The following is a 23,374-nucleotide window of genomic DNA, read 5'->3' on the forward strand; positions in this document are numbered from 1 at the left end:
AGCACCGCCCCTGGTGGGCGTGCCGGGTGGATCCCGGTGGGGCGCATGCGGGAGTCTGTCTGACTGTCTCTCCCTGTTTCCAGCTTCAGAAAAATGAAAAAAAAAAAAAAATAGAGACCTGCTGCCCTGGCTGGTTAGCTCAGTTAGTTAGAGCATTGTTCCAAAGTTGCAGGTTCGATCCCCAGTCAGGGCACATACAACAATCAACCAATGAATGCATAAGAAAGTGGGACAACAAATCAATGTTTTTCTCTCTTTCTTTTCCCTTCCTCTCTCTAAAATGAATAAAAATAAAATTTAAAAATAAATATTTGCCCTTGTCCTCGCTGGTTGGCTCAGTGGTAGAGCATCAGCCCAGTGTGTGTATGTTCTGGGTTCGATTCCTGGCCAGGGCACACAGGAGAAGCGCCCATCTGCTTCTCTACCCTTCCCCCTCTCCTTTCTCTCTATCTTTCTCTTCCACTCCCACAGCCAAGGCTCCACTGGAGCAAAGTTGGCCCAGGCGCTGAGGATGGCTCTATGGCCTCTACCTAAGGTACTAGAATGGCTCTGGTTGCAACAACAGAGCAACGCCCCAGATGGGCAGAGCATCGCCCCCTAGTGGGCATTACGGGTCGATCCCGGTCAGGCACATGTGGGAGTCTGTCTCTCTGCCTCCCCTCTTCTCACTTCAGAAAAAATACCAAAAAAAAAAAAAAAAAAAAAAAAGAGTGGTTCATTCATCTAGTCCCTTCTCCCTTTGATAAGTGCCTCTGCCTCTGCTAACTTCATTCCAATGGCAAGGAGCTGACTCCTTTGGTCAGGCCACCCATGAGCAAATGTTCCTTAACGCTGCTACCTGATGGGGGTCCCCAGCACAGCTCTCTTGCTCTTCTCTCCTGACATAGAGCTGACAACAGGAGCAACTGCCACATGGTATTAAATGTGCAGCCCCCAGTTCTGCTAAAGTGAGGAAGGGCTCACGCAGCTTGCTCTGAGGCACTGTTTCAATTCGAACAGAAAAAACTGCAAGAAGCACTACAGTGAACTCACGTCCGTTTTGGAGGGACAGGACCCCCGTCACCAGGACCTGCTCTCCGGTACCCCTCAGTTGTCTCAGTTGGGAAGCCCTATTCCACTAGTCTTCCCTGGGCCATGTCTCTTTCCTTGAAAGGCCGTGATGGGAGAGGGAAGGAGGCTGAGCGGAAGGGCAGGAAGAGCTGGAGAAAGCGCTGAGTGGGGGAAGGGACCGAGGGCACCACAGGGCGGCACCTGGAGGATGGACCTTGCGAGGTGGAACCTCTGGTTTGGCCTCATCCTGGAACCACAGGGAGGGCAGGAGCAGGGCAGAGCAGCAGGACACAGCTGCGGCAGGAGGTTCAAGGTGGTGGGAGAAAGGCGTTAGGAGCTACTAAGGCCTTGGGGCAACTGTCTTCCACATTTGCCCCCCCACACACATAGGGTCCATGGGTTCCTACAATCAACCAAGCAGGGGCTCCTAAAAATGCCCACAGGTTCAATGAAGGAAATAAGCTGCCAGTGATGTTTTTTAAATTTACTTATTGATTTTTAGAGAGAGGAAGGGAGGAGAGACCAAAACATTGATCTGTTCCTGTCTGTGCCTAACTGGGGGTAGACCCTACAATCTTGGCATACTGGAACAATGCTCTGACCGACCAAGGGCTGCTGGTGACATTCTGAGCGGCAAAGGGAAAGGAAGAGAACAGAGTGGTGGAGCATCTGGAAACGGGGAGGCAGTCAGACAGACTCCCGCATGCACCCAACCGGTATCCACCCAGCACGCCCACCAGGGGGCGATGCTCTGCCCATCCGGGACTTCGCTCTGTTGCGACCAGAGCCACTCTAGCACCTGAGGCAGAGGCCATGGAGCCATCCCCAGCGCCCGGGCCATCTTTGCTCCAATGGAGCCTCAGTTGCAAGAGGGGAAGAGAGAGACAGAGAGGAAGGAGAGGGGGAGAGGTGGAGAAGCAGATGGGCGCTTCTCCTGTGTGCCCTGGCCGGGAATCGAACCCGGGACTTCCACATGCCAGGGCGATGCTCTACCACTGAGCCAACCGGCCAGGGCCCACTTTTTTAAAAAAGAGATATTATTTATTCATTTTAGAGAAGGGCGGGAGAGAGAGAGAGAAGGGGGAGGAGCAGGAAGCATCAACTCCCATACGTGCCTTGACAGGGCAAGCGCAGGGCTTTGAACCAGGGACCTCAGCATTCCAGGTTGACGCTTTATCCACTGCGCCACCACAGGTCAGGCTCTACCCCACTTTTACCTTCCTGCTTTGGGAGTCAGCTCAGGCAGGCTTTCATCCCCTTTATCACACCTAAAAAACTTACCACACACAAACCCTTTGTGAAACAGCTTTCCGATCTTGTTCCGGCCTTCCTGGCTCCAGTCAAAGAGGGGTCTGTTAAGGTGTAAGCCTCTCCAAACCTCCCACCCCCCGCAGGCTTCCCCCAGAGGACTGACCTCAGCAGAGGAATCTCTGGACTTAGCAGGTGTGGGGAGTAGGGCTGGAGGGTCTGCTCCAGCTACCCCATCATTAACATGCTGTGTGTGGGCGAGTTCAAATGCAGAAGCTGGGTCTGCAGCCCAGCTGGCTCTGGCCCCAGCAAAGGACCTTGGTGTGCACTGGCCTGATTTAAGGCCAGGGCTCTCTTTATTTTCCTCTGGAAACTGTGGAGGTGAATTTAAAAAGGCCCGAGAGCCAGGCCAGCAAACATGGGCTCAGCCAAGTCCTCTTTTCCTGCAGCCCCACTTCCTTGCTCCTGGCCCTGCTCTGCTCTGGAACCAGGCACTAGCTGTGCCCCGTGTCTAAAGTCTATTTTCTCTCCTTCCTTCCTCTCTCTCTCTCTCTCTCTCTCTTTAACATTTGGTATTTCCTGAGAGTAATCCCAGGGACAGGATAACACTGGGATATGGGCTCCAAATGTCCACGAGGAGATCTCCTTGGGATCATCCCTTAGGAAGAAGCAACCCAGTTGGTAAGAACCACTCAGATGTCACACGGGGGAGCCAAGACAGCCTTCACAATTGTCATTCTAGCTAGAGGGATGAACAGATCAATAACCTCTGTGAAATACCAGCTGTCCAGGGGCCTTCATTGGCACCTCTGTGGAAGGCAAGGGACGGTGGGAGAAAGAGCAGTTTAGAGTCAGGCCAAATTGTGTTCAATCTCTGGCTTGTACTCTAGCTCTAAGACCTTGAATTAATTCACTTCCCTGAGCCCCAGTTTCGGATTGGTGATGACATGTGGAAAGTGCCTAGGACACTGTTGACACATAGTAGGTACTCAATTGTTATTGGCTATTATGGTTATTGCTGTTGGAAATTGAATGGGTATACACACACACACACACACACACTCACACAGGGTAGGATAAAAGTAGGTTTACAGTTGTGAGTATGTGAAACAGTTTATTCTTGCATTATCATTTATTAATTATTATATTATTTTCTATACAAACTGTAATCCTATTTTTGCCCCGTGTGTGTGTGTGTGTGTGTGTGTATCTGAGATCTTATCCAGCTCAAACTGGGGGACCTTCTGCAATAATCTAGCCTCTCAGAGCCTCAGTTTCCTCAACTGTAAAACAGGGGGAATGATAACAGATATCTTGTTGGGATTGTATCATGTAAGGAAAGTTCTTAGCACAGTATCTAGCATAGAGTAGGGCTGCCTAAATGTTATGTTTTCTTCCATCCTTCCAAAACCAAATGGAAAAATCTTATTTCTGTGAACTCAGCAGGACTAATGAGCTTTATTTTCATTGGGCTTAGTGGTTATGAGAGACCCAAGGATGAGATCTCTATGTCTCTCCAGAACTCAGACATATTTCCCAAAGAGATCCCCACTGCACAACTCCAGGGGGCACCATCACATAGAACACATTGCCACCCTGACCAAAAAACTCTCAGAAAGGGGTTTCTCCTAAAACTGCACCTTCGACGGAGAAACTCATTCAAGAAGATGGCCCTTTGGCTGCTTAGGCTGAGGGTAACCTGCAGCTGAACAGGGTGACCACAAGATTGGAAATCAATTGCTGCAGTGGGGAGTAGATGTCCCCCAGCTAGGGAAATACTGGGCTTAATTACACAGCATCTTTGGGCTCTTTGTAATCTTGATCCATTAAACCCTTGTTGCTGCTGGCCAGGAGGCAATGCCCAGGAGGAAGAGGTTAGCCCAATACACTAATAGGATCAGCCCTTCAATCCCATGAAGGCAATTATGGCCACATCCTTCCCCAACAGCTCTGGTAAACCCACAGATCCCTAGTCAACCTGGGGCTTTTCTAGGCAGCACCAGCTCCACAGACACACCAGGGAAGCCAATGGCCATGCCTCCCACAGTGACAAGGACTCTGAGCTCCATCAGCATTGGCCTCCAATCACTCAAATCCTGGAGATCTTGCTCATCTTAGACAAAATGCCTGGCTACATCTGCCACATCTATCTGAGGTCTAGAATGGGCACGAAAGCATCAGAAACGAGGGTGGAGAAAAGGAAGTGGCCCCTGACCAATCAGTCATCACACGGTCCACCCCACCTAGCCCCATCTTCTGAAGACCACGCTGACCCTGTCATTTTCTGTGTGGCCAGTCGACCCATGCTCATTTTCATTCTGGTGTGTGATGGGAAAGGAAGGGCAGGAAAGAGAAACCAGGACTCACACAGAGGAGCAACAAACTGAGGGAGAGTCCTAAATAAGGTCAGAATCTTGGGGACAGAGAAACTGGCTGTCCCAGCTGCAGTTTGTCGTGGTATCACTTGGCCCCACTTCAAAGGGTTCTTTGTCAATGCTTGGGCAGGGGGTAGGGCTGGGCATCCATTCCCAACCCCCACACAGGGATGCATCCTATAGTCTGCCTGTTGCCCTGATTTCTTTCTTCTTCCCTATGTACAGGGTCTAGACAGGCTCTTTCCAAGCTTCAGGGACAAGCAGAACATTCCCACTGCCAGTCTGGGGCATCTATGGCTCCAAATACCTTGTCCATTGAAATGCAAGCTAAGGCAGACCAAGAACATCATTCTCTCCCATCCGCCCCTGGAGACAGGTAAACCTGTTGGCCTTTCCTACTGGTATCAGTGGAGAGTGCCAAGACGCTGCATGCAGACTGTTGTGGGTACTCCAAACCCCATGGACCAATTGCCTGCCTCAGCCTACCTACCACATCAAGGGCCAGACACAGGCAAATGGCATGGAGATGATGCAGAATTGTTCTAAAGCTGCCCAGCTCCTGGTTTGCCCTCAAAGAGCTCAAGCTGAGCCAAACAGCTACAGCAGCAACACTGGCAGTGCAGTCTTCCAATCACACAATCACAGGCCCTAGCAACACATGGGGACTCCCTTGGGGGGTCTCAGACTCCACTATAAGCTACTATAATTACCAAATCCACACAGTCGGAAACTTGTGAATGGGCTATCTAATGGGTTTCTGAGATTTCCAGTAGAGTAAGGAATTAAAGGAGCCAAGAACCCGGAAGTTTTCTTCACCCTCACTTACTCACTTATACAACCAAAACTTATGGAGAGTATGTCACGTATGAGGTACTTGGCTAGGCACCATCTAAGAACCTCGTCCAGCCTGACCACGTGGAGGTGCAGTGAATAGAGTGTCAGACTGGGACGCAGAGGACTTAGGTTCAAAACCCTGAGGTTGCCAGCTTGAGCGCAGACTCATCAGCTTAAGCATGGGTCACTGGCTTGAGCGTGGCATCATAGACATGACCCCATGGTAACTGGCTTGAGCCCAGATGGGTCACTGGCTTGAGCCCAAGGTTCCTGGCTTGAGCAAGGGTTCACTCACTCTACTGTAGCCCCCCTCCCCCAGATCATGGCACATATGAGAAAGCAATAAATGAATAACTAAGGTGCCGCAATGAAGAATTAATGCTTCTCATCTCTCTCCTTTCCTGTCTGTCTGTCCCTATCTGTCCCTCTCTCTGTCTCTGTCAAAAATAATAATAATAATAACCTGGTCCAACTCTGTTGCTGCCAGCCCACCTGCCCCTTCCCACTCCTTTCCAAACTCCTCTGCAAGCCTTTCACAAATAGGGACCATGATGAGCAGGACAGCTGAGCAGTTCAACAGCTCCCCTTATCTTCAATGTACTCTATGTAAACATTAACCAACCAATCCACATAGCGCTGAGAGATATCCTGGTGTCACTTTGCAGGAGTATGCACAAGGATTGTGCACCAGAATCGCCCAGTGAACAGACCAGTCCTCAGAGAGCAGCCCAAGTCTTCTAGCCTATCCACAAGAGTGAGACAGAAAGGGATTTTCTCACTATTCCTTCATCTTCTACCCACTTATCAGTATTTTCTAACTAGTTCTCCATAAATGTTCCTGTCATTTCTTCTTCCTTCCAAAGAACAACATCAGCAATCACAACAACAAATTATGTTTCTCTGAATAGATGACTTAATTTTCTGCCAGCCCCACCTCCGAGACTCCAGAAGCCATGACAATTTATGGGCTGGTGTTATGACTGGGACTATTCAGAGGTTAAGAAGACATCTACCTGCAAGTGTTCACTAGCACATCAGGCGTAGGCTGGGTGAGATGGTGGCTCTGATCAAACCCACACAGTCTACCAGGCCAGTGGCTAATATAGGAATAGATGGAAAACTGAGGCAGGTTCATGCTCATCTGGAGATGGGCTGTGTTCCCACAGCCTCAAATGCTTTCCTGGCCCCTGGACAGGGGACTGAGTCTATAAGAGGCATGAAAATATCACAGCAGACTGAAATATCCCTCAGAAATGTTGCCTGGGATAGGAGAAGTGAGCCCCAAAAGGTAGGTTCTAATAACAACAGATAGCCATGTTCAGCCTTCTATGAGGTTCAAGTAACTGCAAGCTTTTGTTTGACTCAACAGGGTAGGAATGTTTGAGGCCAGAGCTGAAAGGCTCAGGATAAAAGAAGAGGCTTAAATGGAAAGGGAAAAGACCTTTAAAAGAGCCCTCAGCTCTTTAAATAAATCCTGAACATATGGCTAAAGACTTTCCATTTGATGAGGTGACAAAATATTAGCCTACCTGGGGCACACATATCTCAATTCAGATCTGTCTGGGAAGGCGGTTTCAGAGCACTATCCCCTCCACACACACACCCATGCTGATGTAATTCTACCGAGCTTAATTTAATCTAACCTGGCCCTGGCCGGTTGGCTCAGTGGTAGAGTGTCAGTACGGCATGTGGATCTCCCAGGTTCGATTCCCGGTTAGGGCACATAGGAGAAGAGACCATCTGTTTTTCCATCCGTCTCCTCTCCTTTCTCTCTCTCTGTCTCTCTCTTCCCCTCCTGCAGCCATGGCTTGATTGATTCAAGCACATTGGCCCCAGGCACTGAGGATGGTTCCATGGAGCCTCCACCTCAGGCGCTAAAAATAGCTTGGTTGCAAGTATGGCCCCAGACGACAAGAGTATCAGCTCCACATAAGGGTTGCCGGGTAGATCCTGGTCGGGGTGCATGTGGGAGTCTCTCTGTCTTCTCTCCTTTCACTTGGAAAGAAGAAAAAAAAATTTAATCTAACCTAATTCCACAATATAAAAGAAAACCAAGAGGAAATGATGTGTTTAGCGGAAAAGATAACAAGAAGAAGACTCGAAGAAGATCAGAGACCTAGACCTTCAGCAAGGATCACACCAGATCTCAGGAAAGAGTCGAGGCAAGGCATTACAGGGTGAAGCTGACATTATTACATTCATGTAAGGAAATGGGTGGCACAGAAACAGGAAGTGGGATGGCTGAGCCCTCATCGGCCACCCCATCTTATCAGGGGCAAAGACCCTGCTATAGTCCTGGATCGCTCTGGCAGCTGGGAGCCAACCCATCTCCTTGAATTAGACAACACCATCACTACAGCCCTGAGGACTTCCACCACAGGGGAGAGAGGGAGTCTGCTGCCCACTCCTTATCAAACAACTATCAAAGTGCCATGGAAGTGGACACACTCCTCCTGGCACTGATGCTGAAGCCTGAATGAGCAGACAGCTCCAAAGGCAAGAAGTGTGGGAAGGGGAGGGGCTGGCTGGCAGTCAGGTACCTTAGGAGTAGACCATCACTGGCCTCAATGAGCTCAGAGCTTCAACCAGCCCTGCCTAAGCCCTAGGACCAGGCCCAGTTCCTGCAAGAGCCACACAAACAGGCTGGAATCAAGAGTCATTGAGGCCACTTACCCTGCTGGACCATTTCAGGGAAAACTCTGTGATAGAGGACCAAAGAGAGAATTGTCTCCTATTCCATGCCATTTCAAGGTCTTGAATAAATTCAGACATTTCCAAATAAAATCCGAGTCTTTCTAGCATATGATCTGAATTCCAGCTTTGTCACTTGTTTGAGCTTACTGAGTATCTCTCTCTGTAAAGTGGAGATAAGAGTACCTATCTTGCCCAAGTTGTGAGATTTGGAAAGAATGGATGGAAAGCGCCTAGCAGAGAGCCTGGCATAGCAGGTCCTCGGGAGATGCTATTATCACTATCAGGTACTATTATCATGTGCTTAGGAGGAAGCTTTATCACTGGGTAACTTACCCTAGGTACATCCCCTTTATAATTCCTGTTGGATTTGGCTTTTGTGGCGACTTGCCACCCCAGGACTGTGAGCCTTGTAAACAAATAGCTTCCCAAGAAGCAAGAGGAACTTCCTCTAGGAGCCACTAAACCAGTTGCCAGGCAAATGACAGCCTGAGTATTTGTTTTAATTTAGGCTTTTGTCAAGAGGAAAACTTCATGGCTAACAGCCCAAACATGACTGCACAGTACCTCCCCCAGGAAGCCTCATTCTACAGCTCTCAAATAAGCTGTTTTGAAGAGGGAGGCAGGAACGCCTCACATTGCTGCCAAGTCAGTGGCCCTCTCCCACCCCTCCATCAGGCAGCCCCAGGAGCCCAGAGGCCAGGGCAGAAGCAGCAGCAGGACAGCTCAGATACTAGCCTGCTGGAGTCAGAGCTGCTTAAGGGGCACTCCAAAGGGGCCCTCAGGTCTAATTCCCTTTCCTGGTCCTGCCTTCCTCTGGTCAGAACTTTTCAAGGCAGCCTCCGGCAATTTTGCTTCTCTGCTGGAAGGGGGGCGTGGTGGAAAGGGGGAGATAGGAAAACTTGGAAATGATCAGGTCTGAGATTCTTCTTCAGGGCAATGGAAAGAAAGCCAGAGCTCGGTTTCCATAGGATCCTACGCTTTGGGAAATAGGGAAACCAATACCGGGTTTCACAAAGAGTCAGACATATTCAGAAATGTAAGCAGCATGTGAATATGAGGTTGTTATCTGTTATATGACTGTTATTTGCGTGAGCACAGCTAAGAGAAGGTCACTAATCCTTTCTGTGGGTCAGGAGCTGATCTGCAGCAGGGCGCAGAACAGATGTGTGCCCCATTCACATAGACACATGTGCCCACTCATGCCACACAGCCTCGGGTCCTGACCTTCACCCAATGGTGCTAGCCTCTTCAGAGGAAGGAGCAGATGGAGTGGCTGGGCTTGGCGCAGGACTGACGCCCAGGGGATCTGGCTTTGCCCCTTTGATGTGGAAAAACCAAAGCAGAATGAACCATCACAAGGAGAGCTCCTGGGGGGAGGGGAGGAGGGGGGGAGGGGATAGGATAGAGGAGAAGGAGGGAGGAGAGGGAGGAGAGGGAGGAGAAAGTAGAAGGAATGATGGTGACCCAAGGGGATACAGAGGTTGGAGACTGGATGCTGAGCACTGGGGTCTCAGGCATCATCCTTTCCTACTCCCTCCCCCCACCCTCCACATGACTGATACCAAGGAATTCGAGCCAAATTGGCTTTAAAGATAACCTTGACCCATGGCATCCAGTGTCCAGAGCCAGAACCTGCCTCCCCCAACCTTTGTCTCCCCCAACTTTAGCCTCCCCCAATCTTTCCCTCCTGGCTCTGGGCTAGAAGAGTAGCCAAAGAGAGTGGGAGGTTCATACTGAAGTGATGGGGAAAGCAAAACCCACGTCCTATCTTCTTCAGGGACCAGCAGGACCCTCCTCCGACACCACGGAGAGCACTGGGAAGATGCCTCAATGCAGGAGTGGGGAGATGTGCGGTGCTGTAGCCACCTAAGCAAGGCGGAGTTCAGGGTGGGGGGAGCTCACCCCACAAACGTAGGAGAGCTCAGTTACAGAGGCAGAGAGGCAGCGGAGGCGGCAGAGCAGTCGCAATCACAAGATCGTGGCAGATTTGGGATCGAGGGGGTGGAAGAGCCGAAAGGTTTGTTTTTCTTTCCGGGGGGGGGGTGGTGAGGGAGAGGGGGTGGGGATTGGGTGGTGATGAGGCTGGCAGGAAAGACTGCGGAGCCGGGAGGTTTCAGCTCCTTCATCCAAATGGCCCCCACGGAGATCTGCAAACACAGTCTCCCTTCCGGCCCACCGCGCTCCGAAGCACACACGCGTCTCACTACCGTCCCTGAGGTGGCAAACTCGGGCCCCAAGGACTTTGCCAAAATGGCCTTTCTGCTTCAGCATGGACAGAAGGAGCAGCTAGTCATTCGGGGAGCGGAGGCAGCACCCTACAAGGGCTTTCCCCGCTTCCCAAGGACTAGGGAGTGGTCAGTTACACAACAGGTGGGAGTGGGGTGACACAGCTCTCCTGGCCCCATCGGTCCGCTGCCTGCCTCCCGCCCGCCGTAAGTCCGCTCTAGGGACCCCATCTGCGGCCGATCGTGAGGCCCCCAAGAAGCTCCCCCGCCTCCCAGCCCGCTGGGCACTTGGTCGGCTGTGCCCGCAGCCATCATCCCGCGCCGGGCTCCCCAGACCAGCCCGGCAGCTCGGACCCCCCAGACCAGCCCGGCAGCTCGGGCCCCGGGGCCGTCGGGGCGCCCGGCGGGGCGCGGGGCCCGTTCCCGCCCAGTCTCCCCGGCCCGCGCGCGCACACGTACTGCTGTAGAGGGTGTCGATCCAGGAGAGGCGCGGCAGGCCCCGGTGGCTCAGTGGCTCCATGCCCGCAGCTCCGCGCATCGGCGGCGGCGGCAGCAGCTCAGTCAGATCGGAAACCCGACCCTCATCGCACAACAAAGGGAGGACGCGGGCTGCTGGCGGGCCGGCTGGCGGGGAGCCGGGAGGGGCGGCCAGCCCGAGAGGCCGAAGTTGCCGAGCGCAGGGTGGAGGCGGGGAGGGGGCGGCAGGGAAACAGGTAGCAGGGAGGAGCGAGCTGGAGCAGTCGGGAGGATGGGGGGCAGTCGAGCGCCCCCGGGAGCCCTGCCCGCCACTGCGGCCGCGGTGAGCCCCGCCGCAGATCCTGGAGCCTCGGCCCCGGAGCCCGCGCGCGAACTAGCAACTTCCCCGGGGCTGCGCGGCGCCGAGAGGCGGGGGACCGAGGCCGTGACCAATCTGCGCTAGGTTCCTGCGTCCCCCTCCCCGGCTGCAGCACGCCTCCAGACCCCGTGGGGGTGTGGGGAGCAGCCCTCGTCCCCACCGACACCAGGACAAGGAAGGCTCCAGCCCGTGACGGAGGAATGGTCCCAGGGGGGTCTCCGGGCTGCGGTGCAGGGCCAGACTCCTCCCCTTCCACTCGCTGGGCTCAGCCGGATTCTGGCAACCCGCAGACTAGGTGCCGAGGGGAGACCTATGGGCCCGCAGGGGTGACATCACCTGCCACCCCAGGATCTCTAAGCACAATTTCAGGGGCCTGTGCGGCTGCCAAGCCCCTCCCCTAGGCAAGCCTGGGAAGCAGCGCTGATGGGGTTAAAGTCCTGCCTGCCTTCGGAGCAGCCCTGGTTGCCTTGGGACTCTTTTCCTTCCAAACCCTAACAGTGCCTCATCTATTTCAACACCCTTGACCTAAAAGCTGGGCTGGTCCCGCCCTACATTCCAGGGGGCAGCATCTGGAGAAAGGTCAGAGGCTGGGGATCAGGGAGGGGCTGCGGAGGGAAAACTTAGGTTCAGGAGAGGCTGGCATCTCTTTGGGTCCCCTCCAGTATCCTCCTCTGAGGAGGCCTCCACAGCCCAGGAGGCATATCATGTAGGTATGATCACATACAAACAGAAGGAAGCCTGAGGTTAAGGTGCCTCTGAGAACAGATTAGAAACAAAATCCCTGCCAAGACCCCACAAAAGCAGTGAAGAGGTGGGGGGTGGGGGTGGGGGTTGTGCCTGTCCCCTGAGGGCTGGTTCTATGGGACCCAAGGCAACTTGGGTTTTGCAGACCTCCCTGGATCAAAGGACTCAGGAGAAGGGACTAGAGGGGTGAGGGTCAGCCTAGGGTGATCCAGGGCAGCAGGGGCTGAAGCTCCTGAACCCAAGGAAAGGGAGGCAGTGGGCCTACCAAGGGACCCTGCACTGTGGGCAGTTTATGCTGGTTTTACCTTAGATAGTGAGGTTTCTGGTAATGGAGGTGACCCTCCACCCCCATCCCCAAGCAGCTTAAGGGCAAAGCTGGGACCCAGCTCTACAGACAGGTCTAACAGGTGAAGCTCCCCATGGCCTTTGTATGGAGCCGTGTTAGTGTTGTCAGCATCCACAGAGCATAAGGGAGGGAGCCCCTAATCATACCCTAGATCTAGTTCATCATAAGGGGAGATGCAGACCCTCACCATGATGACGACAGAAAGCCTTCACCTAGCTCCGAGAGCTGCTGGGGTAGATGCCTCCAGAGCTGTCCTAAGGAAGGTGGTGGTCACAGGCTCACAGCAGGTCCAGTGAGCCCCTGTTAGGTGCAGTGGAAGATGGTCTGGGTTGTAGAAAGCCTCCACACGTAGCTGCCATGGAACTGTGAGGTAACACTCCCTGCATCCACTTGGCTCTCCCCAACCCCAACCCTCCCAGCTCAGGCCCAGAACTCTGGCTCTTGTAGCCTCTCCCTCTCAGTTGTCACCCTCTTGCCATTCCTGCATTGCACACAAGACTAGGAGGACCAAGCTGGCACCTGGAGCTTGGCAGAGAGGGGGGCGTACATCTCCAATGAGATGCTCCAGAAATAGAGCCAGGATGGGAGAAGGAGCAAATGGGCTCTCGGAGAAAGCAGAAGGAGGACGGTGACTGTGGAGAAGCTGAGAGGGGCTAGGGCCTTTTTTCCACATGACATGGAACTCTCAGAAGACACAGAACCCAGAATGACAGAAGCACAGCCAGGGAATCAGCAGCATTGCCCCTTCCTCAACCACCACCACCAACACCACCAAGGCAGCCCTGGCCCTCTACACACTCAATGTAGTTACATGGAGAGGCCACATCCGGGCACTGGCTGCAAGAAAGAACGGATGTATATTTCTGCCTAAAAAACATTCATTTGCATACATTTTACATTTTTATCTACAAAGGCTTGAACAAGCTATTTTCAGCATTTTTGAAACTAAAATGTTACAGCTGCTCTCCTAAGCACTTCCATAGTTTGCTTTTTTCTACATTCTGTCTTGGACTTCCCACTCTAGAATGCAATTCAGGGTAGAGGGAGAGAGAAATCTTAGAGGCAGTAAGGAGGAACACTTCTAATAATTGACAGAGAATACTTACACTGCACCTGGCTTGGATCTTAGTGTTTTATTTACAATAAAAATAAAACATTGTTCCACTTAGTTGTGCATTGACTGTTTCCTGTATGTACCTTGGCTGGGATGGAACCTGCAACCTTGGGCTCAAGCTGAGCCAGCAACCTTGGGTTTTGAACTGGCGACCCCAGCATTCCAGGTCAATACTCTATCCCCTTTACCACCATTGATTAGGCAATGTAGTTACTTCTTATGCATTTGCCATTATCACTCTAGTCTAAGCCACTGTCATCTCTCTCTCTCTCTCTTTTACATTTATTATTTTTTTTAATCTTACTGTGAACCTCACTATCTCAGTTCCCTTTATTTTGCAGATGAGAAAACTGAAGCACTGAGGCCCTACCCGGATAGCTCAGTTGGTTGAAGCATCATCCTGATATACAGGGGTTGCTGGTCCGATCCCTGGCTCAGGACACATCCAGGAACAGATCAATATTTTTTTTTTCTCTCTCTCTCTCCCTTCATTTCTCTATAAAATTAAAACAAAACAAAACAAACAAACAAAAAACAAAACTAAGGCACTGAGCAGCTAAGTAAGCCACGCAGACAGTAAATGGAGGGCCCCTTTGAGCCCTGGTGCCATCTGCTCATGCTCTTAAATGCCATACTGCCTCCACTGTCAGTTGACTAGTGAAAGCAGGGTGGCAAAGGTCCCTGGAAATCTTAGCTGGTCCATGGTTTGGAGATCACCTTCTAGGAAACCCTTACAGCCTTCTTCCACCTCCACACACCCATCTCACTCACACATCGGTGTCCCAGGAAAGGGCAGGTACTTCAAGAGTCCCTTAATGTCTTTACTGGACGGCCTTCAGTAGATGTTAACACCACACAGCCCGACTCTACCTTCGTTATAGAGACATGTGTGTAGGCCTTTGAGCGCCCGGATGATTTCCGACTGGAGGAGAAGCCTCCAGAGTCCTGGCCTTGAGGGTGGGGAGGAGATTGGGGGAGACCCAGCCCACATCTTAGGAAAGAAAGAATTAAAGAGTCACTCTCATCTGCATTTTGCCAAAGGTGAAGCGACCAGCCAGCAACCTGAGCAGCAGGGGCACGTTCCTGTGGACAAGCTGCCCTGATTCAGCTAAGTGTAGACTGTGCACCCCAAGGCATTGAATCAGCACCCATCACAGGGCATCCCCCAAGCCGGCACTAACCATTCCCCATCCTGTCCTCTGAGTGAACACTCCACCCTTCCCAGCCCTCCATCTGGCCTGGGCACTCAGGCTGTCCTCAGCTCCGCATCTTCCATGGTGACCCTCTGCTCCCGTCTCACCACCAGACTCATGGGGGTTTAAGGGTAGGCTGCCATATCAGGAGCGCTGATGATAAGGGACTGAGTGGGAAGGAGTTATATCCCATTCTGAAGGTCAGTGGCCTTGCACATAATTCCCAGGGTTGTGCTGCTCACTGCCACTCCAACGACCAAGGCTTGTTTCTACTAGCCACTTGGCCAGGACAGGAAAAGGTGACTGTGCTTAGAACCCAAACTGGGTATTTCCTTTTCTTCCCTCTTCACTGTTAGCAAAGCAGCTCCACTGCGTACAAGAGGAAGGCCTGGAAGTCCCTGCTTCCTTGATCCCCTAGAGGTCACTGCTGGAGAAAAGAATATCCATTTGCCTCTCTCCACTCTGAGGCCAGCAGGGAGCACCAATGTGCAGAGGCTGCATGTGCAGAGTGGCCAGGGGGCTGGAGCCCTTTGCATGCAAATTAAAAAACAAAAAGAAAGACTAGTCTGTGATAGCCAAAGAACTGAGTTTTTGCCTGCCCTGGTAGATCAGCTCTTTAAAAGCTGGCACCGCACCTGTTTTTCACTGGGGTATCCACAGCACTCAGCCCAGTGGATGACTGGGGCTCAGGTAGAACTGCAAAGCAGCCATAAGCACACTGTGCCCCCACACATCAGCTTTCTGTCAAAAGCCTGGCACATCGGCATTCAATGATACGTGTCGAACCAATAAAATTAACATCAGCTAACATTTATTGAGTGCTTCTTAAGTGCCAGGCACTGCTCTATGTGCTTCCCACTTACTCCTCATAATAAACCCATGAAATAGAAGCAGAAAGACAAGCCACTGGCTATCAGGTGGTGACCTTGAAAATGAACCCAGATTCTGCATCTAGAGTCCACATGTGTAATCTCTGTATTGGGGTGTAATGAGTGAACAAAAGAACAAAGAGAATGAAATTAAACTCAGGGAGGAAGAAATCAGGGCTGCAAGAGAAACGCATCACATGGCCACCAATGATTAAGCAGAAAGAGCTAGTTCAAAAAAAAAAAAACAACACAAAAAAACACTATTGCCCTACTACAATAGGGCAGATGACCTGGGAGACAAGCTACATGCAGTTAACTTAATGGCAGTCTCCTGAACTCCAGTTCCCAACAGTCCTAGCTGCTTCTATACCTTGGGCCAGTCCCAAACCCTTCCAGTCTCAATTTTCACATATGCAAGTGGGCAACCAGGTGGATCAGACAGATGACTTCCAGACCTTCTGCCAGCACTAGAGGATGATAAACTTTGCTTCCTAGCAGCCGCTGGGGTGGCCTGTTTCTTTCTCTTTCCTTCATTTCCTTTACTTTGGTACAGTCAAGTGGCATTTACTGTTCCAAATTCATCCTCACTTCTCGGGCCTAGAAAGAAGAAAATTCCCCAGGCTTCACTGAGTCACCTCTGAGGGATAAGGTTTGGCCTAACAGTTCTGTCCTTGGCCCTCTTCCCCCCTGCCTCTTTGCAGCCTCCTGGCTTTTCCAGCTGACAGCTTCAGGCAGTACAGATGAACTCACAGCCTTCACCAGTTACTCCTTTCTCTACCAAAGCTTTGTGTCAGTTTGAGTCATGGACAGCTCTGCAGCTGAGGCCAGATGTAAACCTAAGAACCGCATTCACTCCCTTGTTGCCTCCCCTGGCCTGGAGAAGGCACAAGGACATCCAGGTCTCTGCAGCTGTGAAGTTCCTTTCCCATACCCATGTTTTCCAGGGGGGTGCCAAAGCCCCATTCCCATGACCAGGGTCCACAGTGCGTCCAGCATTTTTCCTCTCAGGCCACTCATGAGGGCTCCTGCTGTCTCCTGACCCCAAACAGAGTTCCTCCTGCCTTTCCTGGCCTTGTTGCAGAGTAGCTGCCTTAGCTTAACTAATAAGCGATTTCAGGAGGGTCTCCTGCCAGGCCCCAGTTAAAAATGGCCCTTAACCAACATGGCTCAGATTGGACCCCCCAGGGATTCCACATGGGAGGTTTCCTAGGGAGCTGGGCAGAGGGCTCAACAGTAGGGTCCGGAGCCCCTTCCTAATTTACTTACCACAGCGTCCCCATCAGCATTTGGAAAGGAGCCAGTAGAAGAGATGGAGGAAGGATTCTCTAAGTCCCAAAAACCCAGAGACAAAGTTCAGTGGCTCTGAACTTATCAGCTCCAAGCGAAACAGGAGCATATCCTGCTGGGGTCAGAGCTCACCGGCTGGCCCTCTGCTCTCTCGCGGCCACAATTCCGCTGAAGCTGGCTGTGCTCCTCGCTCTTTCAAAGCCAGAGTTCCGCAGATGCGTCCCAGCCCTGCGCTGCTCTGCCAGGAGTTCTGACGCCACCCACGTGGCTGGCTCTGTCCCTGTCAGGCCCAGGAGTGGTCACAGGGGCTGAGAGACCGCTGGCTGTCAAGGAGACTGGCTCCAAAGGTGGCAGCTCAACATTCACGAAGGCTAGGACAAAGGAGCATCAGAGCCTAGCCAGTGATACCCATCACTAGTGGAGTCTCACTTTGGGGTTACCGTTCAAGTTCGTGGGTGTGCAGCCCTGTCTCTTTAAGCACCGGGCCTCTTTAAGGCAAGTTCCCTCTGCAGTCACTCCTGCAACCAGCGCTCATGCGACAGACCAAGGAAGGGGGCTTCCGAGCGCCATCTGGTGGCTCAACAGAGCAGCACTTCGGCCACCATGTGCGGTCCAGCTAAGGGGCCTGGAAAAGCCTGCCCTAAAATCTGAGTTTAGCCCCTAGATTCTCAGCAGGGCTGTTAGCAACAGCCTCGCCTAGTTAACAACAAGGCAAGGGAAGTCAGGAGGAACTCTATTTGGGGTCAGGAGATAGCAGGCACCCTCATGGATGGCCTGAGAAGAAAAACCATCCCATTGGATAAAACCTTCCCTAAGTTATTCTCAAATGGGGGGATTTTCCCAGCCTCCCTGCTTGTCAACTGCAGGATCTGAAGCACAGCTACATATACCCTGCCCTTTCTCTTCAAAAAACTGGAACAGTAGTTCTCAATTAGGGGAAGGGTAGTTGGTACTGCCCCAACAGGAAGCATTTTAAAATGTGTAGGAGCATTTTAAAGCCAGGGTTGCTAAAATGTCCTGTAGCATGCAGAACTGATGCAAACAGCATCTGTCTCCACATGCCAACACTGTTAAGAGCACTGCATGGTGCCTGACCAGGCGGTGGTGCAATGGATAGAGCCTCAGACAGGGACACGGAGAACCCAATTTCAAAACCCCGAGGTCGCCAGCTTAAGCGCGGGCTCATCTGGCTTGAGCAAGGGGTCACTCAGCTGTAGCCCCTGGGTCAAGGCACATATGAGAAAGCAATCAATGAATAACTAAGGTGCCGCAATGAATGATGCTTCTCATCTCTCTCCCTTCCTGTCTGTCTGTCCCTATCTGTCCCTCTCTGTCTCTCTCTATCTCTGTCAAAAAAAAAAAAAGAAAGAAAGAAAGAAAGAAAGAAAGAAAGAAAGAAAAAAGAACAGTGCATGGCGCATGGCGCATGGCTATGGGGAACCAAAGATGGTGACATGGCAAGTTCATACCCCCATGTTCTTCTCTTCCTCACCGTTCTGCCTTTGATGTCCTCCCTAAATGTTACCTTTATAATCTTAGAGGCGGAGAGAGGGAGTGGTCTGGCCCAGGCCACCTTCACAAGGGATGCCAGTGGCCCTGGCTGCCCCTCCCCAGCAGCTTAGCACATACCTGTACCCAGCCTGTGGTGAGTCATCACGACCCTTGGAAGGGAGAGGCAGACAGACTCAGATAGCTAGGAACCAGTGGATAGTCTCTGAGAAGGAATCACAGGAGACTAGCCACTCAGTTCCCCCAAGGGACCCTTGCCTTCCTTCCTACATGGGTGACTCAGCCTAGCCCTGTGCTCTGTCCCCGGACTGTCCCAGGATGTGCGTCTTTTACATAAGGCACTTTCGGATTCTGGTCATGAAACTTTGTGCCTCCTAATTTCCCCTTCTCCAAGCTCGCTGCACCGTATTCTGGCCTAGTCAGCTTGGTCTCATACAGGCAGTCTGGTGCCAGTGGCTGACATGACAAACCAACACATGGGACATGTGTTCTAACGAAGGGAGAGTGGAAAAGGATGAAACGCTGGCTGCGATGGTCAGTGAAAGCTGCACAGTGCTCACATATGAGCTGGTCTGTTGGCTTGAGCAGCCCCAGGCGCACAAGACTGACATCGTAGCTAGAATGATCAATTGGAGGAAAAGGTTTCCCAGCAGCTCATAGAAACTGGACAGCACTTTCCAAAACACATCTGGCAGGTCACTCCTAAGACCCGTCGATGGCTTCCCATTGCTGTCAGAATGAACACCCACTTCCTGCTGGTGGCAGACAAGGCCTGTGGCCTGGGCCCTGCCCCTCCTTTCAGCTTCATCTGACATCGTCTTCTTCGTCTCTTTTGCTTTTTCAGAACTTTTGCTCAGGTTGATATTTCTGGCTAAAATGCTCCACCCCCACTTTACAAGTATATTTCCTACTCTTCTTTCTGGTCTTAACTTAAATATCACTTCTGCTATGAAGCTTTCCCTTAACCACCAGACCAGAGAGACCTGCATTTCAGATGACCCCATGCTCTTATAAATCACTCAGTGCCTGTGCCTTCTGCTAGACTGAGAGCTCCACGGGATTAGGAACCGCATCTCTCTTATTCACCACTGTAATCCCAGCACCTTGAAACAGTGATCTCAATGACTAAATGAATGAATAAATAACCTAGTAAATTCCTGGTTACAAGGAGCCTGCAACGAGAGAAGACAGATGCTTCATCCAGTCCAGCTTCCAACTAGAAAAGAACTATCTGGGCTGGTTAGGATGTCATGTCAAGAATGCCCCTACTTTCTGGAAAGACTCAGAAAAAAATACAACAGGATCATAGAATCGGATTTGGAACAGGAAATCACTGCTCCAATTAATTCTCCAACTGCTCACACGAACTCCCTAATGCACAGGGCTCCTGTGCTAAGCAGCCAGCATTTGGTGCTGCACTCTTTTTTACCCAATCAGATTCCAACCTGGAAGTGGAATAGAAACCCAGAAACGATTCAGCCCACTAAGGGAACTTTGGTCTCAATTCTCAGCTTTCTAGGCCTGTCCCAAATTTGCAATTAATTTTCTTTTGTTTTTTAGAGGAGAGAAGCAAACTGTAGTTCTCCCCTAGGAAAAAGCAGTCTCTGTGTGGGTGCCTGCCCCATGGCTCCTGCTGTCTGGCAGGGTGCCAGTGTTGGATGCTGAGAAAGAAGCTTCTGGTTGGTTGCAGCAATGCTGACCTCCCCTGTCTCAGGGTGTTACAGGCTGAAGCTATCACTCACCAGCTCCCAAATGATGACTTTGATGCCACTCCAACCAGACAGATGGGAAATCTTGCTTTGGGCTTAGTGATGGGAGAAATATGATGAAAACTGCTTCTGGGGACCCTGTCATCCCTAGGATGGCAGACAGACTCAGTTTGAGAGGGTCCATAGACCTCCTGACAGATAGACAGATAGGGGCTTGGGCAGACCTTTGAGCCATGGTGACCACCAGGCAGGCTGGGGAGCCCTGGAGGGCACTGCACCAGACGCAGCTGGTCTGCTGGGCACCTGCAGAAAGGAAACTTTCTTTTTCATTTTCCTTTCACTGAAACAAAGAGACAAATAAGATTGGCTTTGTTGGGCCTTGGCTCTGTGATGGTCCAGAAAATCACCCCAGGCCGCTGGGGTCTGTAACCTAGAGAGTTAGTTCTCTGAGGTGCCTGCCAGGTTCTCACCTGCCGCCTAGGAAGGATGTTCTGGCATGGTTAACACTCTCAGGGGTCTTTTCTCCCCTCAAATGAAGGGACCTGGCAGTAGGAGGTAGTGGCTGTCAATGAAGGGCAGAGGAATAATAAAGGTGACAGCAACAATACACTCATTTTGTGCTCTCCACGACAGGCCTGCAGGTATCAAACCACTGCACAACCACAGTAACCCCCGAGGGCTCCAGAACTCATGTCTTAGCCCCTCAACACTCCACTATCTCTCTCAACAGAAGGGAAAGAGAACTAGTTTGAACACACCTTGAATCCAGGGCCTGGCTCTGCCACTAACTTGCTGTGTTGACCTGGTGGAACTTCCTTTCCCTCTCTGGGCCTTGGTTTGCTCACTTTGACATGCAGGAATGAAGGTTATCCTGTCTGTGATTCCAGAGAGATAGATAACCAGGAAAACGGCTGATAAGGAAGAAGAAAAATTTGCCTCTCTCCCACACCTCAGGTCCCCGGTATTTCAGGAAATGCAGAGGGCTTTGCGGGCTAGAGAAGTTATTCCTTAGCTCGTCAACTATTCCCTGAGCCCTATATTAAACAGGGCTCCTTTGCCTGTGATGCTCATGATATTGGATCTAAAACAGGCCCACTCTCTCTCTACTCAGGTTTGACCTACAGTGACCCGGAAGACAACGGCATCCCTAGCAACACTTCAGCACATCTGTAGCCAGGCCAGCTGCCAAGCTTGTGTGGCCACCTGTTCAGGTACAGGGTATCGAAGGTCGCTTTGCCGCTAATCTTTATTCTGCTGCACCTAAACAAAATATACTGGAACAAGTAGAAAAGGAACTGTTGAGAGTGGCGTGAATCTTGAAGGAACCCCAAATGGCTGCTTCAGTTATGAATCCCTACATAAAAGTGTTCATTAAAATGAAAAGCCTGACTGACAGAATGCAAGACAAAGGTTTTCCCCTTCGCGTCCAACCTGACCAACGAGCTTGCTGAAATGGTCACCTGCACAACACCCCTGGGGTCATTTCTGCCTTTTCAACCATCACACCTGCCCGCTGCGGAGAAGTACCCTATATAGAGACCACTGCATTTCCTTTAGATGGAGCTACTTTTGTTGAATTAAAAATGGTCCTGCCTGACCAGGTGGTGGCGCAGTGGATAGATCATTGGACTGGGATGCAGAGGACCCAGGTTCGAGACCCTGAGGTCGCCAGCTTGAGTGCGGGCTTATCTGGCTTGAGCAAAAAGCTCACCAGCTTGGACGCAAGGTCGCTGGCTTGAGCAAGGGGTTACTTGGTCTGCTGAAGGCCCAAGGTCAAGGCACATATGAGAAAGCAATCAATGACCAACTAAGGTGTCGCAACAAAAAACTGATGATTGATGCTTTTCATCTCTCTCTGTTCCTGTCTGTCTGTCCCTATCTATCCCTCTCTCTGACTCTCTCTGTCACTGTAAAAAAAAAAAAAAAAAAAAAAAAGGTCCTGAACAGCTTCCTAAGTGAAAGCCAAATATTGAAACTGAAAGTTAAGATTGATCTGTCCTTGTGGGTGGAATGATTGTCTGTAAGGGAGAGAGAAACGTTCTATCTGCAGCAACCATGGTCCAGAAGCTGAACACGGTTATACGGGAGGTTTCCTGAAAGCGTTGATTTTTCTGTTAGTGAAAATTCTTAAACTTGGAATAACAGTCAAGTGCTTCCTGAATGGGGGGTGGGGGTGGGGGTGGAGGTGGGGGTGGGGGCACTACCCAGAATTCAACGAGAGGCAAGGCAGTGCCTGATGTGGGTCCAGAGAGTGGTCTGGACAGTATGCTGTGGATGAAGGGGCTGCTCGCCACTTTGAACTGAGTTGATAACCAAATGCTATTTTGGAAGAAGTGCCATTTGAACAAGGGCCTGGAAGGACATCTAACTGGCAAAAATGGTGGGATGGGTGACAGGGCATTCTGGGGGAGGGAGCATAAGCAATTACACAAGAGGCAAAATGGGGGTGAAGAAGGAAACCTAAATGGATGACTTCAGGAGAAGGTTCCTGTGGGAACTGGGGCAGAATATAGACTATTGCTAATATAACATGTGGCCTCCGCATGAATTCAGGGACCCAATAGCATTTGCAGGTTTTCTTAGGCCTGTCTTTACTAAGCCTCTCTGGGACACCTTCGCCCAACCCGAACCCCCGGGCAACACTCACAAAGGCTCAGGACCCACCTCCCCTTCTGTGAGTTTGCAGGGCCCAGGCATCAGTTACTGCAAGCCCTTCAGTCAGGGTGTCCCTGAGTTCAGTATCAATACTTCATATGCCAGGCACTGTGTTAAACACATTATTTTCCCTCTCACATTTTTCTTTCCATATGTGTTGAGATATAATTGACCCATAATATTGTGGAAGCTTAAGGTATCTAAGGTGATAATTTGATATAAGTATGTATTGTGAAATGATTCCCACAAGATTAGATAACACATCCAATGCATCCATTGCCTCAGAGAGTTACTGTGTGTGTGTGTGTGTGTGTGTGTGTGTGTGTGTGTGTGAGAGATAACATTTAAGATCTACTCTCTGAGAAAATTTCAAGTATACAATAGAGCAGTGATTTTCAACCAATGTGCCACAGAATTTTTTTTTTTTTTTTTACAAAGACAGAGAGAGGGTCAGAGTGAGGGATAGACAGGGACAGAGAGATGAGAAGCATCAATCATTAGTTTTTCGTAGCGCACTGCGACACCTTAGTTGTTCATTGATTGCTTTCTCATATGTGCCTTGACCGTGGGCCTTCAGCAGACCCAGTAACCCCTTGCTTGAGCCAGCGACCTTGGGTCCAAGCTGGTGAATTTTTGCTCAAGCCAGATAAGCCCGCACTCAAGCTGGCGACCTCGGGATCTCGAACC

At 51.1% G+C, this 23,374-nt stretch overlaps 1 protein-coding gene and 1 pseudogene across 2 annotated transcripts in view; one reads left to right on the top strand and one right to left on the bottom strand.

Moving 5' to 3' along the window:
* The window catches only part of ABR (ABR activator of RhoGEF and GTPase), a 198,464-nt gene that overhangs the window by 136,912 nt on the left and 38,178 nt on the right, over positions 1-23,374 (bottom strand). The window contains exon 1 of one of the 2 annotated variants that reach the window (XM_066263100.1): positions 10,886-11,513. The exons of the other annotated variant lie outside the window; for it this stretch is intronic. Coding sequence (XP_066119197.1) covers positions 10,886-10,964 — 79 coding nt within the window. The 5' untranslated portion in view covers positions 10,965-11,513. Of the gene's footprint in view, positions 1-10,885; positions 11,514-23,374 lie in introns of those variants that run through there. 2 annotated transcript variants of the gene reach the window in all.
* On the top strand, positions 18,399-22,129 carry LOC136324857 (ATP synthase subunit O, mitochondrial-like; annotated as a pseudogene).

This window comes from Saccopteryx bilineata, chromosome 2 (assembly GCF_036850765.1).
Source record: "Saccopteryx bilineata isolate mSacBil1 chromosome 2, mSacBil1_pri_phased_curated, whole genome shotgun sequence".
Taxonomy (NCBI): Eukaryota; Metazoa; Chordata; class Mammalia; order Chiroptera; family Emballonuridae; genus Saccopteryx; species Saccopteryx bilineata.